The 17,560-nt window shown below is 46.9% G+C and overlaps 1 protein-coding gene across 2 annotated transcripts; it reads left to right on the top strand.

The window, feature by feature from the left end:
- Positions 1 to 9,208: 9,208 nt before the first annotated feature.
- VSTM5 (V-set and transmembrane domain containing 5) lies at positions 9,209 to 16,052 on the top strand. Of its 2 annotated transcripts, none has more exons than XM_068930517.1 (4): positions 9,209 to 9,803; positions 13,851 to 14,180; positions 14,279 to 14,416; positions 14,863 to 16,052. In XM_068930517.1, exons 1-4 carry the CDS (start codon positions 9,719 to 9,721, stop codon positions 14,904 to 14,906), a joined length of 597 nt encoding a protein of 198 aa, XP_068786618.1. In that variant the 5' UTR covers positions 9,209 to 9,718; the 3' UTR covers positions 14,907 to 16,052. The 2 variants fall into 2 exon arrangements, with proteins under 2 accessions (XP_068786618.1, XP_068786619.1); XM_068930518.1 differs by having other exon boundaries at positions 9,235 to 9,803; positions 14,252 to 14,416.
- Positions 16,053 to 17,560: the final 1,508 nt, after the last annotated feature.

Raw genomic sequence — 17,560 nt, forward strand, 5'->3', positions numbered from 1 at the left:
CCATGTACTTTAGGTGGATTAACAACTGGCTAACTGATAGGCCTTGAAATGTAATTACAAGCAGGAAGTTATCATCCAATATTTGAATCTCTAGTGAGGTTGATTCTTGATGTTATGCTGTTGAACTGAGTTTATCAGTAAGTGGGTAGGCAATGAAGAGCAGTTCGTACGACATGCTTGGCTGGGCAAACCAATAGGTGCACTTTAGGACGGGCTGATGGGCAGTCTAAAGCAGATGTCAGATACACAGGTCAGGTGAATCACGATTTCTATTTTCTCTGTTGTCCTTAAAGGAAACCCTGAGTGATGCTGTAATGTTGAAAGTTCAATGAGATGAATCACATTCAGAGCATCTTCCTGCTACTTTGATAATGGCTCTTTCCTCTCACAGACAGAGCTTATGACAAGATCCAGTGTCTGGAGGTTAAAATTGGACAAATTCAGACCAGAAACAACACTTAGCTTTTTTAATTGTAAGGACTATTAACTGTCAGAACACTTTACCAAGGGTTGCGGTGGATTCTCCATCACTGAAAATGCTACAGTGAAGTTGGAAGCTTTTCTGAAAGTTAGCCTCTATTTTAAGGAGGAATGCACTCAGAGGAGCCTCAGGATATGTGCTTCCTAGCCTAGATTTCAGGCTGGAAAACCCCAGTGATCCTTTCGGTTCCTTACATCTCTGAATCCTTACGTCATGGCCAGAGAGAGGCAACCAGAAAACATCACCACTACCAGTGCTAGCTTAAAGCAGATGAACGCTGCTTGTCTTGTTGCCATCTGCTGAGCTCCAGTCACAGAGCCGAAGCCGAGACCTTTGTGGACTTATAGTTCTAATTCTGAACCGTGGCCTAAATCTTCAGCCTGTCTGTGTTCTGAACCTCGCATTATCTGTGCAAAGACATACGAAGAGGGTATGATTATTAAAGCAGAAGAAAACACAGTTAAAAAATCAGGCATGCTTATATCCCCTAGAACTGCTGTTATATAGTTGCAAACTATGATACTTGGATTCCACTGCAGAAAGGGTATGAGAGGGTTGTATTTAATACACGTAAGGGTTTTATTTTCTTCTAGAGTTCAGTTATGCTCTTTTCAATTCAGGAATGATAGACCTTGACACAATTACATGATGTGAGAGAAACATTACACCATGGAACTAGAGCAAACTGAAAGTTTTCCAACTTTTCCACACAATTCTGGTGAACCCATGCAATGTTATATTGTCGACTGCATAATGCACCTCTGGACAGAGCTCAAATTACCGTGCAATGAGCACAGTTTGAGGACAGATATAGAACAGAACTGAACGGGACAATTTGAAACAATGTTTAAAAGAGATGAATTCCTTTGCACATCCCTTACTCATACTAAGTGTTCAAGCCCAACTATGATAATTAATTGCAAGTTTTAACTATTTAATTGGTGATTATCTTATTAGACGGAATTAAGAAGGAACAGGTAGGGAACTCTGCCAGTTTGAAAGTGGTCATTGCTATAGGGAAGGAAATAAGAGGAAAAAGCAGAAGAGCCACAGACAGCAAAGAGAGAGAAACACAAAGGGAACACAGGACTGAGGAAAACAACACAGGATAGTCATAGATAAAGTTCAGCAACTATTAACATCCACCTTTGTCCAAACCTGCCGCTGACACCAGTGGACTGTCTGTGTTGCATAAATTTACCCCACAGCCCCATGCAATCATTAATTAAAGGAGAACTGGCATGTAGGAGCAGAAGTTTCTGGAGAGTAAAGGGGAATCATTATGCTTTCCCAAGTATAGTATTCTCAGATATCTCACACACTGGACTTTTTTAATATGAGGAACTACGCAGCTGTCATCATTTCATTGGGTAGCATTATCTCCTACACTTTCCTTGGAGGACTATACTCTCTTGCCTGTGTATTTGTAACAGAGTTGGTTTCTATGATGGCCAGGTTGGTAAGGACTGTCCATTATTAAGATATTTGAATGAAGTAAAACACAAATAAAGGAAAAGGAGCCCAGTTATGTGCTGAAATTTACTTTGGAGATTTTTTAATTTCTCGGCCTCACTACCTGATTAATAATTCTAAGCATAAGAAGCACTTTATGCACAGGGAGTTCTATGCAGGACATAAAAAAGAGACATCTGTTATTCAGAAAGGAGTTAATTTACCCGTCACTGACGTTTAGCTTCTTCTTGAACAGATGTGGCTGACTGGTTAGAAACCATCATTCACATCACTGCTCAGTACCCAAGGAGAGGGAGCACTGGAAGTGGTTGCATCTATACAGGGAATGCAGGCAGGTTGTACAAACTGTGTCACCCTCTGAGATGTTCAGGAACTGAGAATAACACACTGGTCTTGTGAAAATGAAGTCTTTAATGCCTATGAGAAGTGGTGGCCACCTGAGCTTTCCATTTGTCCTAAAAGGTGATAATCTTTAGCAGCACCACAGTCACTAAAGGCCATGCAGAAGTTGTGTCCTGACACAATTCAAGCAAATTCATGCCACTTTGGCACAAATTCATGCTGACTTGCATGCAGTCTATGAAAGATTGCTGCTTAAGCCCGTCAAGATAAATCTAGGTCAACCCCATTGAAGCCCCTTTGGATATATACTTGCTCATCAGAAGAAAAGTCACCCTTGCACACATCAATCTGTGAATAAGACTATGAAAAAAGAGGAAATGAGGCTTAAATCAGACCTACAATCTCTGCGCCGGGGCTTCTTCAGTTTGTCTAGTTAAAATACAGGTCCCACAGAGGCTTGCAAGAGGTTTTCCCAACAGCATGAATCAAATATCAAATGTTTAATGAGGCTCGGACTGAACATATAGCAAATCTTTTTTCCCAGTTGCTATATTGCTGTTTCTACAACAATTCATTGAGAGACTACCTTTCCAAAGCCCTTTCAAGAACAGAGGATGATTTAGACGTTTGAAACAGGCCAAGAGCGTAGAAAAGGCAAGCTGTGGAGCTGTGTCTCCTATGAGGCTGATCGGTATAATTAGAAAACATGGGCAGGCAAGCCCTCCTCCCGAGCTATGCCTTCAGAAGCGTTAAGGAGCCCGGCGCGCTCACTGCTGCTCACAGGCTACAGAGTAGTCCTCTGAGCCCATGGAGCTGATGCTGACAGCGTGTCCACCAGGTAAGGGTACCTGAGCCTGGTCTCAAGCCCTGACTTACTCCTCTTTTTTTCAACAAGCTTATTCTGCTGTGGAGATTTAGGTCAGTCTGGACACGGAGAGCTTGAGCACACTGTCACGTGCCGTACAAACTCACACTTTCAGTTACACGTCTGACAACCCAATCTACCAGCACCTCAAGCTGTGTGCACACCTAGATGCAGGATGGAGACCGAGTCTGACATACAGTGAGGCTATAGCTTGCAATATGGATCGTTGCTCTGGCCGTGTTACACTATGCTTTTAATTTTGCTGTAGAGATAGTGTCTGGTAAACTGGTAAGCAGATGTTAAAACTAACAGCAAGGCTTAAAGCGAGGGCAGTTAGAAACAAAACCTGAAATTTCTACCTGTACCTCCAGTGCTGAGTCCAACAGCGTCATGAGCCAGTCCTGCGGCTATCAAGAACCAAATTCTTCGTCCTAAATGTTTTTCATAAAGCAAGCACCATGTTCTGGAAAGCCCTAGAGCTCTTATCCAAACACTATGTTTGCCAGGACCATAAAAAGCCCAAGTGGGAAAGGACGCTTAACTTCCTATGAGATACTGAATGATCAGAATGAGATAATAAAACTCCCTTAGAGTCCAAGTTCCTGCAGGCAGACTGGATATCGGAGCAGCCACACATGCTCTTTGGGATCTGAATGCCACACTGGCCAGCTCTCCTCTCCCTTGCATGACTTGCAGGGCAATGTAAATCCATGGTGCTAAACCTGATTTGCATGTCAAGAAAGGAGAATCAAGTTGCTTGCAAATTTGGAAGAAATACGACCTGTGCCAGAGCTATGACAGAGGCAACACTCACTGCTTTTCCTGGTTTTGGTGTTTTAATTTTCATTTGGATTGTATCACTCTGAAACTCCCTCTCGTGGGAATGTCAAGCAGGAATTTGTCACTGATTACAACAGGAGAGTCTCTCAGTCTTCAAATTAGGTTTTGAGAAAGTACTAAAAAGATCAAATAAATTAAAAATCTTTTCCCTTAAATAATGCAGACCTGGCACATGCTGTCAGAGGGGCTTTGTATGACCACTGCATTGTCAAGTCAATCTTGCTACTGCTCTTCACAAAATGTTTTAGGGACAGATTCCCCCTAGCTCCCAGTTCAGGCACTCTAATTGCAGAGTTTTTAATTATTTACTCTCTAGCACCACCTAACTCCAGCTCCAAATAACACAAATCAGCACTTCACTTCTGAAGCACAGCATTCCCTGCAGCCCTACACGTGGCTTTCCATATGTCCTCGGAAGTGTCCTGATCTGGAGACGCAGGCTGCAACCAGGCACCAACGTCTACCACTTGCGGGTCAGAAATTCACCTCCGAAAGTGGCAGACATCCTTCGGGCTCTGTCAAGCCACCCCACGGCCCTCGCCAAATCGTCATATGGCGAGTTGCTCGTCTGGGTAAAGCTGTTTCTTGGCCATTCTTTGTAGCGTATGAATTGCACCTAGTGTCGACAATCAGTGCCCCAGTGCCTTGGACATCATCTACACGCAATAAACTAGATGAAGAAGATGGAAGGAAGATGGAGAGAGAGAAAAACAGTAAAGAAGAGCTCAGCAAATTTCAGTGTTGGTATAACGTGTGTCCTACTGCTGCAGTGGGACCTCACAGCCACCATCTGTGCGGTTGCAGGCCCCGGTGGCCTTGGTGAGCTGGTGGGGAGGCAGAGGCACGGCACCCTTTCACCACCCTGCACCCACCACTGCTGCTCCCCTGCCCAGGCAGCACCCAACCAGGGCCCGGCTCCTACCTCACCTTCTGGAAGGGACAGCGATGGCCTCAGGGACTCAAGGAAGCTTTTTTTTTTTTCTCTCTGTTTTGCCACAGCCTTACTGAAAACAAGCAATTTTATCTTTATGGCTTGGTTTCCCATTTAAAGAAAATGGAGGTATTGTCATGTCCTTGTTTCAGAAGCGTGTAGAGGGATGAGTAACACCTTGGAAGTGTTTCAATGCCACATAGTGATCGCCTGCTTCAGTACCGACATTGAACAGGACCATATGGGCAAAAGCAATCACCTGGATATCCCTGCTCGACAGCGTGGTTTGCTACACCTCTATTTTGACAAAAGCTATTTCCAAATGCCTCCCTCCGACTAAGCACCTGTGCGCCCCCCAGATAGACATTTCTGTACCTTTCAAGGTTGAACTTCACCTCATTTCATTGTTTCCTCTATTTTCCTAACAAACCTCAAACCAGAGGGAGACTCAGACAGCACAGAGAGCTTAAAAAGTGGAGGAATGCTGACAAACCAGGATTCCCTGTGATCCCTCCTCTTAGAAAAATTGATCGATTTGGATAAGATAACGATACTTTGTACTGTGCCCTTGCCAAACAGTTAAAAGGCAGAAAGAAACCACTGACAAACAAAGCGCAGGATTTTGGCCAGTTCCTGCTTCAAATGATGAAAATAACTTTTTAAAGGTTATACAGAAGAGAGGAATTTTTTTTACACAGTGAAACTTTGCCACCCGCCTAATGAATCCTCCTCTTTCAGAAGACTGGACTAAGGTAAGCTTGGGCTGCCAACTGCACATGGAAGAGGAGAGTCCAGCAAGATGTTACTCGTTTTCCTCCCATATCTTTGCCTTGCGCCCATTTGGGTCGCTGCTTCGGCGGGCTGCAGCTCACTCCCGCTCCCTGCCAGCCGTTCGCTAGCTCACTGCAGCTACCGAAAGCATCTCAAGGAAATGGCGCTCAGTCGCTGAATCCCTCGGGCCCTGCAGATGAAATGCCCTGAATCCTTTGCTAACATTTCTTCTCTGTATTTTCTCCCGAGGTTTCTCTCAAAGTGAAATCGCCTCTAAAACACTATTGCAGGTCGCTAGATACAGGGTTGGAATCTCTGTAAAATTTTAACTTTGGAGAAATTTTTCTTGTCTTTAGCAAAAGACAAGGCCAAGCTTTTGTTTCTGTGCCAAAAAAAAAAAAAATCAAAGGAAAGGGCAAGCAAAAAAAAAAAAATTGTACAAAGCATTTCCAAGTACTCACGCAGCATTTTAGAGAACGAAAGGAGCTTCCTGGCTCCTATCTGGCTGTTGCTGCAGTTGTTAATGTGGTTTTTTTCCATTATTAATGACACCAGAAAGAGAAATCAGGCCTTCCAGACAAACCTGAGAGACGCTCAGACAGCAAAGAGAAGGGGGGAAAACCTTAAAATACTGAAACGAAGCATATAGCAATAAAAATCTCTAGCCATCCATAGCACTGTAGGGATAGCGAAATGACTCTTTTATAAAGCTTCTAAATCATTCCCAAGGTCTGCTAGTTTCAAGGCACTTCGTAATTAAAATAGGAAAACTAATTCTCTACAGCCTGTACTTTATTGTTTGATATGCTCATAGGTCCCAGCACTGCTGTTTGACATGCAGAGGAAAAGAAAACTGGAAAAACAACATTAATGGACAAAACGTCCGTAACCCAGAGCAGCGTATCGTTAGCCTCATCATGTGGAAGGACAGGATTTTGGTGGAAAGCTTTGCTAGGAACATGCGTCATGACTACGCCGAGGCGAGCAGCCTCACAACTGACACCGCAGCCTGGATTTGCTGTGAAGCTACGCTGAGTTAGCGGCCAAATCAACATCGCTGTGAAAGAGTAGGGCACGGGGTGCCCCGTCTGCTCCCGCCTGACGGAAACCCACTGCCAAAGGCTTGCACTTTTTTTTTTGTACTCCCCGTTGCCATTTCGGGTACGGAGAGGCGGGCGCGTGCCGGGGGCACTCAGAGGTGCTGAGCCCTGGGGCTGTGCATGCTGCTGGGGCCCTGAGCTGAGAAATTCCAGTATCTAAAGTAAAGTAGGAGCTACACTAGCCAGCTAATCAACATTGACGAGCTACTAATTAATAATATAGCTAATAGAGTTATTGCTCGAAGTCAGGGCTTGGTGTGACTGGCGCTCTGGGAGCGGAGCCCCCGGCTGGTTTCCCCTCCTGGCCCCAAGCGCAGGAACTGGCGCCCACCCCACACGTCCCACTGTGCCCTACGCACCCCTGCACCAGCATGTCCCAACACACCCCCGAAAATCCCCGTGGCCGTCTGGCACCCAGCCCACTCCCGCGCCTGCCAGGCCACCCCTCGGCTGCTCCCCTCGCGAGCAGGTGAAAGCCTGGTGAGATTCCTCCTTAACAGTGAGTGTCTCATAGCATGTGCCACTGCGTATTTCTTGAGGTGCAGAGGATGTTTTTTCATTTTTTTCCTCTAGGTATTTTATAACTTTCCCTCTGAAAAGAAGGAATCTGAAATCTCTTTGCAGTTATATGTTGATGCTGAAAACAAATTTATCCCCAGACTGAACAGTTGACCTGTACTCCAAATCCTAACCTGCCAATATTTTTGGAAGAGCTCAAGACCGGGATTGGAATTTCATGACTAACATCTATCTTTCCAATAGACCAGATTAAATCAATGGAACCAGTGGGAAACATTTTAAATTACTCAAAGTTCAATTAATTTTGTACAAGCACATGCCCCCTGTGCTGTGCTGCCAAAACAGGACACTGAGCCGAGAGCTCAAAAAACAAAAATTAATACAGCTTCAAAAAATGAAGAAGGAAAATGACACTAAGTCACACTACCATGAGATCTTCTTTAATCCTTTGAGGAATAAATCCACCATGAAGTCCTTTGGGTGAAGGGCTATCTTTTGGGTGAAGGACTCCGCTACTTTTTTCAGTAATCTAATTTTCAGCAAGGACACACAGACATGATATTGGCTGGACAGAGCAAGGGGGATTTGGTAAGCCACAGGAACAGGATCGAGCACATGGGGCAGAGGGGGCAGCTCCTCCAAGGTTGCCTTTGCATATGAAGTGTCACCCTACTTCCAGATGCCCCCAGCACTAAGTGCACAAATTGGCGCAGGGTGCAAAACCTACTTAAAAGCAAATGTTCAGGCAATAGGTCTTCACCGACTTCTTTTTCCCCTGCATCTCCACCTGACGCCTGTTGCTCAAGAGATGCAGCAGAAGTCAGGGGAGCTGGTGATTTTGTTGCATCCTGAATGAGAAAGGGGCTCTGGGGTCCATGCACGTTTCAACTTTTTTACCCTAAGCCTGAACTAACTCCTACAAACTGCCCCTGAGGTGTGCAGATAAGAAACCCTAATCTGGCAAGCACTGCACCAAAGTTTTCATCTGGCTGTGCATGATAGTGTCACATTCGCTGGGAACCCCCCAGGGAGCAGCAGGCGGCGGATTTTGGGAGGGGGTAACAGACATGCAGGGGTCCCTCTACCCTGGGCAAGACGCAGGGCTGCGCCGGCGGGCAGCAGGGCACCCGGTTACTGAGGGCTGCAGCCTCACGGGCCCCCTCGCACCCACGGCCGAGCCCCCAGCGAGCTCGGCCCCACTTCTGCTCAGCCCCTTGCCGCCGGGGCCCTGCGTCGGCCGCCGACCGCCCCACGCGGCGGCTGGCTCGTCCCCTTCGGGAAGCGCCGCGGCGCGAGCAGAGACTGTCACGCCGGTGCCCGGCAGGGGAACGTCCTCTCGGGCACAAGATCTGAACCGGAGCCAAGAAACACACCCTGAAGTCTCCACTAGTCCATGTAGCAAGGTGGGAGATCAGGCCGCCCTTAGCCCTCCCTCCTGGCACGGCAATCGCCCTTTGCGCCCAGCCGGCTGCAAACACGAGCCGGCAGCTCGGAAGGGCCACCAAGCTGCGTGACCCCCCCCACTTACTAGCATCTCCCCGTCAGAGGGGGCTGCCCAGCTCCGGGGGCCCAGTGGGGCTCGCTGGCAGCCCCCGTCCCTGCGGCAGGACGAATTGCCAGCGTTGGGGCACTCGCACGTTTTTAAATCGTGCTGCCCCTTAATTCCACCTTTTTGGAAGAAGCAGCATTTCTGGGGGCTTGCAAGCGGCAAGCGAGGGAAGGGTGTGAGGAGCAGCAGCGCCTGCGCTGGGGGGGGGGGGGGGGGGGCTGAGCTCCTTCGGGGGGGGGGGGTGTCTGCACCCTTGGGGCTGCGGAGGTGCTGCAGCCCTGCCCAGCTCACTCGCCCACGTCACCGCGAGGCCCCCGGGGGCGGAAAAGTCATTTTAAACAGGCCTGAAAGCGAAGGGGAATTTCCCTGGCTGCGGCCCGTTGCCCGCAGGCGCTCAGCGCGCAAAAGCAGCGCCGGCCGAGCCGCTGGGAGGGCTGGGCGTTGCGCGGCGCTGCGCGGCGCTGCGCGGCTTGTGCGCTCCCTCCCGCCCGCCGCGGCCCCGCCGCCCCTTCGGGCTCGTTTGCCGGCCGGGCTGCGGCAGGGCTCCGCGGAGCGGTTTGCCTCCTGGCAGCCGCCCTCCGCCAATGGCACCTTAGAGCCGTATCGGGGCATCGCAGGGCGTGAGGCGTGGGAAAAGCCTGTTGCGCGGGTACATGCCCGGCGTGGGGCCGGCAGCGCGGCCGGGCTCTGCCGGCCACAAGGACGCCGCTGTCACCCGCGCTGGCCACCACCCGCACGCAGCCCCGCCGGGCTCTGCGGCTGCAGCAGCGGGAGGAGGAGGAAGAAGAGGGCGAGGAAGAGGCCTGGCAGCCCCAGGCGCCGTTCGCGTTTCAATGCCACCCCTCTGATGAGACCTCTCCAGGGCTGCCGGCGACGGGGCGTCGTCGTGGGGACCGTGACCCTCTGCCTGGCGGCCGGGTGGGCTCTGCAGAGTAAGTGTGGGGCCCGAGCGGCGGCGGCAGCGGCGGCTTCGCACCCTCTCGGCCCCGTGCGCTCAGCCCTTTACCCTCAGCTCCGCTCCCGCCCGCGTCCTGCGCTCCCACCCAGTCCTCCGCGGGCCGGCGGGGGGATTCGGGGAGCCCGCAGAGCTCCCCCACCCTCAGCCCCGGCCGCAAAGCAGTGGGGCCGCGTTGCTGGGAAGGGGGACCAGAGCTCTGCCCAACTTGGCCTTGCAAATGTAGCCAGGAGTACCCTAAGCGTGCGTGTGCGTGTGCGTGTGTGCATGCATGGGGGGGTGGGAATCGCACAGGCGTCGCTGCTCTCCGCAGGCTGCAAGTGTTCGTAGTCTGAGAAATCTTGTCCCTGATTTCTGTTCTCCGCTCCTGGCGCCCGGAGGGAATAAGGGAGCTGGGAGGCCCCAGTTTGGGCCGCTGCACCCGCTGGGAGAGCTGCAGAGGGACGAGCGGCACTCGCCGTGCCCTCAGCGCTCCCCGCTTCCGGAGGGACAGGCAGCCGCGGGGACAGCAGACCTCCTCCCAGCTTTTTAAACAAAAAAAAAAAAAAAAAAAGAAGAAGGGAACAAGAAAACGCAGGGCAAACAAAGCCTGTTTAACCAGCCCGAACGGCTTGAGTCGAGCTGAGAAACGTGGCCGCAGGTGAGGAGGGAAGGTGGATGAGGGCACAGGGCAGCATGCGGGGGGAGCGGGGATGGCGTGGCACGCGGACGGACGGACAGGCAGACAGGCAGCCCGCGGCCGGCCCCGGCGAAGGCAGGGTTAAAGGAAGCTGCCGCCAGCATCCGCGCCTGGCACCGCGGGTGGGGAGCGCCGGTGGCCGTGGGGGTGGACACGTCACTCCGTCTCCGTCTTCACCCAGAAGCAGGACGGTGAAGGGCGCTGATGGAGGAGCTGTCCCCGAAGTCCCTCCGCTGGCAATCAATAGCATTTTATTCTGATTTATGTATTACTCTGCATGAGCAGCGCCCGCATGCAGGCGCGTCGCTGCCAGCCTTTCTCTGTCCGCTCTCCCAGCTTGCGGCGAGCCTGCCTTGCGTTGCCCCGGTAGGCTCCGGTAAACACGGCATCGCTGCCGGTTCTGACCCTCCGCCAGGTGACGAGTTCGGAGTCTGGTGCTTGCAGGAGGCTGGAGACACAAACCCGCCGCTGGTATCTCCTCTCCTCCGGTGCGTGTGCATTGCTGTGCATGTAGGAGCTAGTTTTGCAGTTGGGGAGAGCGCAGGGGCCTTGCGCACGGGGCTGCGCGTGGGCTGATGTTTGCTCTCGGGCCTGATGCAGCAGCTCTGTTCAGATGAAACTGGTTCAGGTGAGCTAGGCGGACTGCACCTTAAAAATATTTCCAAATGTTTAGATATTGCATTGCCAAACTCGGCTTTGCGGGTTGGACAAAGACATAGCAAATGTTTGCAAATAATGTAATGGCAATTCATGGAAGGATTTTTCCATATTTACCTTGCCGTCACACATTCAAAACAAAGCCATGCCTTTTTCAGAGCATAAAAGAGGCATTGCAGTGAGACAGTCAGCTCATGCATGGTCAGAAATAGAGCAAAAAGCCTTTAAACAAGCACGTGTAGCAGAAAGAACATTTAGAACAATTTGCAGTAATTACCAGAAGGCCCCGTCTATTCTGCTTATCTAGCTGTCACAAAAATCTTTTTTCACAGGTCTCTTGGGCATACGTGGTGAAACTGAAACCACAGCTTAGTGGAAGATGGGCTACCCAGAGTGTGGTGTCCCTGCGAAGGGACTGGGTAACGTGAGCATGCCAAGATACTCGTGAAGGGGTAATTCCAGGAGTGCTTCTCTGGAAAAAGCCCGGATCTCATGTCGCTTATAAAGATATGGGGGCTGGGGCTTTCCCCTATGCCGGTCCAGCGCTCCAGGACCTGAGAATCAAACTGCCACCCGCAGTGTATACATTACCTTGACCAGCAGCGTTTCTGCGGACCAAGTACTGTGTTACTCCACTACATTCTGGTAGGGATCCCAAATGGAGCAGAACTGGCTTGCAGTTCATTAACCCATCTCTCTCTCTCCGTTTGTGGTTGCTTTGGAGCTTTCTGGCCCAGGGGAAAAGTAAGAATTTTTTTATATATATTTTTTCCCTTGGAGATTTTTTTCTTTTTCTTCTTTAGCATTCTTCTGTGAATTTGCACAGCCGCCAGGAGACACCCCCAGAGAGGCTTTCTTTGCACTGTTTCAGTGTAGCTCAGGATCTGGTGCTCTCTGACCTCTGCGAACGAGCATTATTTTTCAATTCCTGGTCTGGTTTGATTTCTGTGGGTAGATAACCGGATTTCAGTCTCCAGCCAAGTGTCTCAAACATGCCACTAATTCGAAAAATATGTGTGCCTATTGAAACTCGGATGTTTGGTGCTCATCCAAATCTTTATGCAAAAAACCCCACATGTAAACAGAATTATTGTAGTTACACATTAAACTGCATTAAACACTGGTTAGTTTAGGTCAAGAGGGTTATGAGCAGCTCCATAATCACATTACTGGGAACAGCGTGAGAATTAAATATTTTTTTGCATCCGTTTTTGCCTTAGAAAACAAGTCCCTACCTTAATGTGAAACTGGGCACCTTTGATTATCTGTGATTAGTCTGCATTGGCATGTAACTGGCTGCCTTTATTTCACTTACATTTTGCTGTTGTCTCAAATGACTGATTATACATTATTACTGAGTTACAGTCCATTTGGTATCACCAGCAGTCAGCTATGCTTCTCTCATCCTGAAAACATGATCAATTCCTTGCCAAGTACATACTTAAGCCTGCTACAGTTCTTGCTTTTAGGGAATGGTAATTAACAGAACAGATTACCTTGGCCAGGGCAATTACGCTTTCAAAGGAAAGCCAGTTACTGATGAATAAAAAAAAAGATGTATATTTATCTGCACAATTCTTGATCCATGGCATAAGGTAAATAAACCAAGTTTTACATAATCATATTTCTTCAAAATATTCCTTTCCATTTTTTTAGTGGGGGCATTAGATTGACTTATGCGGACCTCTTTGAAGCCCACGTACACTGGGATGTTATATTTGACATTCAGCAACATAAAAGCCATCTCCAGATTATTTTAGTTTTTTGCTGCCTGGCAATTGAGTTGTATCTACATCTCTGTGAAACATCTCGATTTTGGGTAAAGCAGAGGAGGAGAGATGGGAGGTGAGAGCTGCTCACAAAAGACAGCGTGTCTACCTCTGAGGAAGGTGGTGGGTGCCGGGACTTGAAAAGATACTGCAGCGCAGTGACAAGGAGTACCTATAAGAGGGATCTTCATTGTAAGCTGCGAAGCCAATACAGCATCTACTTTTCCCATATATTTACTCACAGAATTTGAGAGTTAAAATGTGTTAAAGATGAGATTTATGAAAGCAAGTGGTGATTTCCGTATCTCAACTTGAGATATATTCAAGATCAGAGTTTTCAGAAAATGTTGCTCCCTCTTCCCCAAAGAGACTCTTCCAGACCCTCTTCTCTTGGGTATCTGAACGCTGAAACATGTGCAATTACTTGTCCTGTAAGGCAGAAGCATTTCTCCTAACTATAACCAAATAAGCTGTGTATCTAGTCTCTAAGTTAGATTTGTACACACCTCCTACGGTCAGGAGAGACAGAAACTGCAGAGGGTAACTCCTCTTCTAAGACACACTGCTGAGATGGACAGGATGACTCGGCCCCCAGAGGTACGTACCCCTTTTCCCACAGACTGAAGAGAGAGCTCCTCCTAATTTTTAGACTATGAATAATGCATAAATTTCTGAAAGCCAATACTGAAGTGAGATGAATACTACTAGCCTTAGCTAGTATCTACCTCCTCTATTGTCCACAGAGAAGGTGGTCTTAGTGATTACAGAATGTATACAGGGCGCTTATGCTTGTCCCACGCAGCCCAGAATTTGTGCGTTGGCTGAGCACTAGCCGTCGTGTCAAGGCCGATCACACACCCTGCCCAGGACACTTGCTGCAACATCACCTCCACACTCATTGCCCTCCTTTGTCTTTCAGCCCCTGGAGGAGTATCGTTACTTGTCCCACAACCCAACATCAATGCAACTGTGGCACAAAATATCCTCCTCTCAGTTGAATACTCTTGCAGAGGTGTCGCCACCATTGAGTGGAAGCACGTGTCGAGCTGGGGCACTAAAAAAATTGTTGAGTGGAAAAGCGGGAATTATGTTAACATATCCGCAGTCTACAAGGACAGAGTGACTATTTTTGAAAATGGCTCTATACAGCTTCTGAACGTGGGCGTGAGAGATGCTGGCTACTATTTTGTCACTGTAACAGAGGAGTATGGAACCAACATCTACGGGACCATCATAGTCAATGTTTACGGTATGAGCTAGATAGGAGTGCTTGGTTTTACCCTGTGTTTAAACATTAATCTGCTCATAATCAATTTGTAGTATTACATTTTTCTGTCCTCCCTGCAGAGATTATCTATGAAGATCTTCACTTTGTAGCAGTTTTCTTTGCATTTCTCACTGCGGTATCTGCCATTTTGATCTGCTTCATGTGGCTGTGTAACAAATTCGTGCATCTCTTCCAGAAGAAGACACACAAACTAACAGGTATCTCCCTAAGAATTCACTCAAGGTATGGGATTTTCAGGTCTGAATTTTGTGCTTAACTTTCACACGTGGTTAGAGCCGCAAAAGTGCTAAGCAGTGACACAGAGAAACAAGGTTGGGAGGGCAGACTTTTGGAGTAACATAATTCTGGATACTTCCTCTATAGTCAACGTATAGTCACCCAGATTCAAAGCAGGAACCTAATTCTTGTCCTCTGATCCCACCTTAGAAGAGCCCTACGATAGTCAATAGTCATTGAAGAAAGGGAAAAGGATCAGCCCTACAGACTTCGGATTAGTTTTGACGGTGTCTTTAGTCTTGTCCGTGAAGAAACCAGTGTCACTTTAAGGATGATGAGGGACTGTTTATACAGTTAAATGTTTCAGAAAGATGTTTTGTTTTTAAAATCCATTTGCCAATCAATAAAATTATCCTTTTATTTGCAGCAAGTACAACGGAAGAGATTGAATTGGAAACCATTGAGTGTTAGCCAAGAACCGTTTCTTAATAAAAATAACAGTTCTACCTCAGGAGAAAGTATTGGCAAGGAAAGCAAGAAGAAACCTAAAAGGTAAAGTGTTTGTGACTATTATAGAAACATCCTGACTTGTAAAGCTAATTAACATGAAATCAGCACTGTCTGATGGAGCTGTTTTTACCTGTTAAGATTTTGGCTCTACCAGTCAAGGTCAAAGTGAAAGAGAGCATGCTTTCATAGCTGAGCGTGAACACATTTCTGTGGTTAATTAATAAAATCTACAGCTTCTACCACTCTTAGCACAACCAACCAACCATGCCTCTAATACCAAAACATAGTGGAAATGATGATGGTCTTGAAGGACACCTGTGTTTTGGCTACGGCAAGTCTCCTATTACAGAGAGAACAGTAATTAGTATTCTTCAATGTAATAAACTTAGTATCTAATTACGGTACTACATAAAAAAAAAAAATGGCAAGGATAGAGTCCTGTTCATTGTGCGTATGCTGCTACTTTTCGGCATGATCCTGAAGCTCTGAAGATAAACGGTAATTCTTATTGAGACAAAACGGACGTTGAAATAATGCCGAGCTGGTCAAAGTTCCATCAGTTACTTTTTCAATTGTGTACATTGCCCAGGGATGTTAACACACATTTTATGACTTTATTAGGGAAGGTTGTTAAATAAGGAACCACGCAGAGGTACGGAAGATTATGCTGCCTGTAATGATTAGAACGGTCAGATAAAATACTGACGCACCACACCAGTGGGGTGGGAGAATAATAAACAAACTGTTTTATTGTGAAAGATTGTTAAGTTCTTTGCAAACTTAGCCCACTGAAGAACAGTCTATCTGGTAAGAGAAGTTAACATAGCATCATTTTGAAATGTCGTATTTACAATTACGGTCCTGAGATCATTCTTGCTGAGAGAAGCCACGTTTGCTTTCTTATTTTGTAAGGAAATATGAAGTGATCTAACCAGCATTTTTTGAGTCTGTGAGCCTTAAATTTTCCAACTGCAGATCAGCTGGGTGGAATAACATTTGCTTTTGTGAGCGAGAAAGCACTAAATGGACTAAGCTTCAAATAATCCTGTTTTGCTTTTGTAAACAGAAGAATTTTGCAGTGTGAAATAAACTTAGACAGAGACTGTGGATTCGTCTGCATCTGTAAACTGCCACATGGCTCTCTGAGCCTAACTGCTGTTACCGCCTTTCTCACACTTTCAACTCGCTTGTTAAAGCTTTTACAAGGCAAGCGGACACACTTCTGCTCGCGGGGCATACTGCGCTCAGGTGCAGACATACTACGGGCTAGATTCATAAAAACAAAGAAATTCTCACTAGATGCCCAACAATGCTGATAGGTGCCAAGTAAACTTTTTCCAAAGCGCCCCATACACGTGATACCTTTAAAAAGTCAACTGTGAGTGAACAGTTAGTAGACCGAAAGGCCTCTCGCCCGCTCATAAATTCAGTGCCGGACGCAGCTGGTTGCTGCATCTACAAGAGGTCAGAACGAGTGAGGAACTGTAGGACAACCCCAGCTAGAGCTTGGCAAAGGAACAATTTGTTCCTATTCTTCACTTTAACTATACTATTAATCTTCTGTATCTGTGACTGACTTAAGCTTCGATGACACAGGAGCTACAAGCATGCCTGTTTTAATCACCAAACTTGAAAGTACTTTGTAGGACGTCCATATCGCATATGGACACTATGAAAGTTTTTTTTTCCTGTGCCTCTGTTTTCAATTACCATTTTTTTAATCCCTAAATCTCGAAACTTGAATGTGAAATTATTCATTAGGCTGAGTACGCAGTACATGCACTGCCAGACATATTTAAAAGGTATGAAAAGCGCTACTTACAGGAAAACACCACTATTATCTGCCAACATTTACCTGAATCCTGTAACTGTCAAGAGAAGAAGTCATGAAATGTATACACAGATGAATGACCTTTGAAAGCTTTGCTGTAAGGGTAGTTTTAAAGTGTAAGTGATCTCTACAGTATTTGAAATTTAGGATGAAAGTAGTAAATGACCACTCAAAATTCTTAAAGATAAAATACAACAGCAGTAAGAAGTCTCTAGCTAGCAACCTCTCTTGGCCTGGCTAAAAATATAGCAATTTCAGGCATCCAGCCTTAATGATTAGTTGGTACCAATCTTGCTTTTAGGTTGTAACATCCTAGACGAAGCACAGGGATTCAAAGAATATTCAGTGAAGATAGAGAGTACAGTTAGGTTTTGTACTTCTTTTCTTACAGACATCGTCTACAAGTCTTATCCAAAATTTAACATGCTTATGTAGGATAGGGTCACTTATAAAATGGTAATATTTTGTAAAACTAATTTTTCCGCAATATGCATTAATAATGTCAGTAATATTTGACTTAAAAAACCCCATAAGGCTTAGCAGCCTGGAGTTCAATCTCTTGCTACAGGGGAAGTGACCAAAATATCTGAATTTCTATGGCAAGCTGCTAAAGTTGAAGTTTAGAAATTAGTAATGATTCTTACTCCCGTTATAAACTCCACAAACAGTGGAGAACAGCAGCAAAAGTGAATATTTAGAACATTCCAAGTGATCAAAGTGATTAAGGCATTTTGCATCTAACTTTAATTAAAGAGATGTCCAAGTTCATAGGACTGCTTTGGCA

This window comes from Struthio camelus, chromosome 1, assembly GCF_040807025.1.
Source record: "Struthio camelus isolate bStrCam1 chromosome 1, bStrCam1.hap1, whole genome shotgun sequence".
Taxonomy (NCBI): Eukaryota; Metazoa; Chordata; class Aves; order Struthioniformes; family Struthionidae; genus Struthio; species Struthio camelus.

Bases quoted from the DNA above. Each gene is read 5' to 3' on its own strand.
- VSTM5 (XM_068930518.1), top strand. From the start codon at position 9,719: ATGAGACCTCTCCAGGGCTGCCGGCGACGGGGCGTCGTCGTGGGGACC. The intron at 14,181-14,251 runs GTATGAGCTAGA...ATCAATTTGTAG, and splicing joins CATCATAGTCAATGTTTACG to TATTACATTTTTCTGTCCTC. The intron at 14,417-14,862 runs GTATCTCCCTAA...TTTTATTTGCAG, and splicing joins GAAGACACACAAACTAACAG to CAAGTACAACGGAAGAGATT.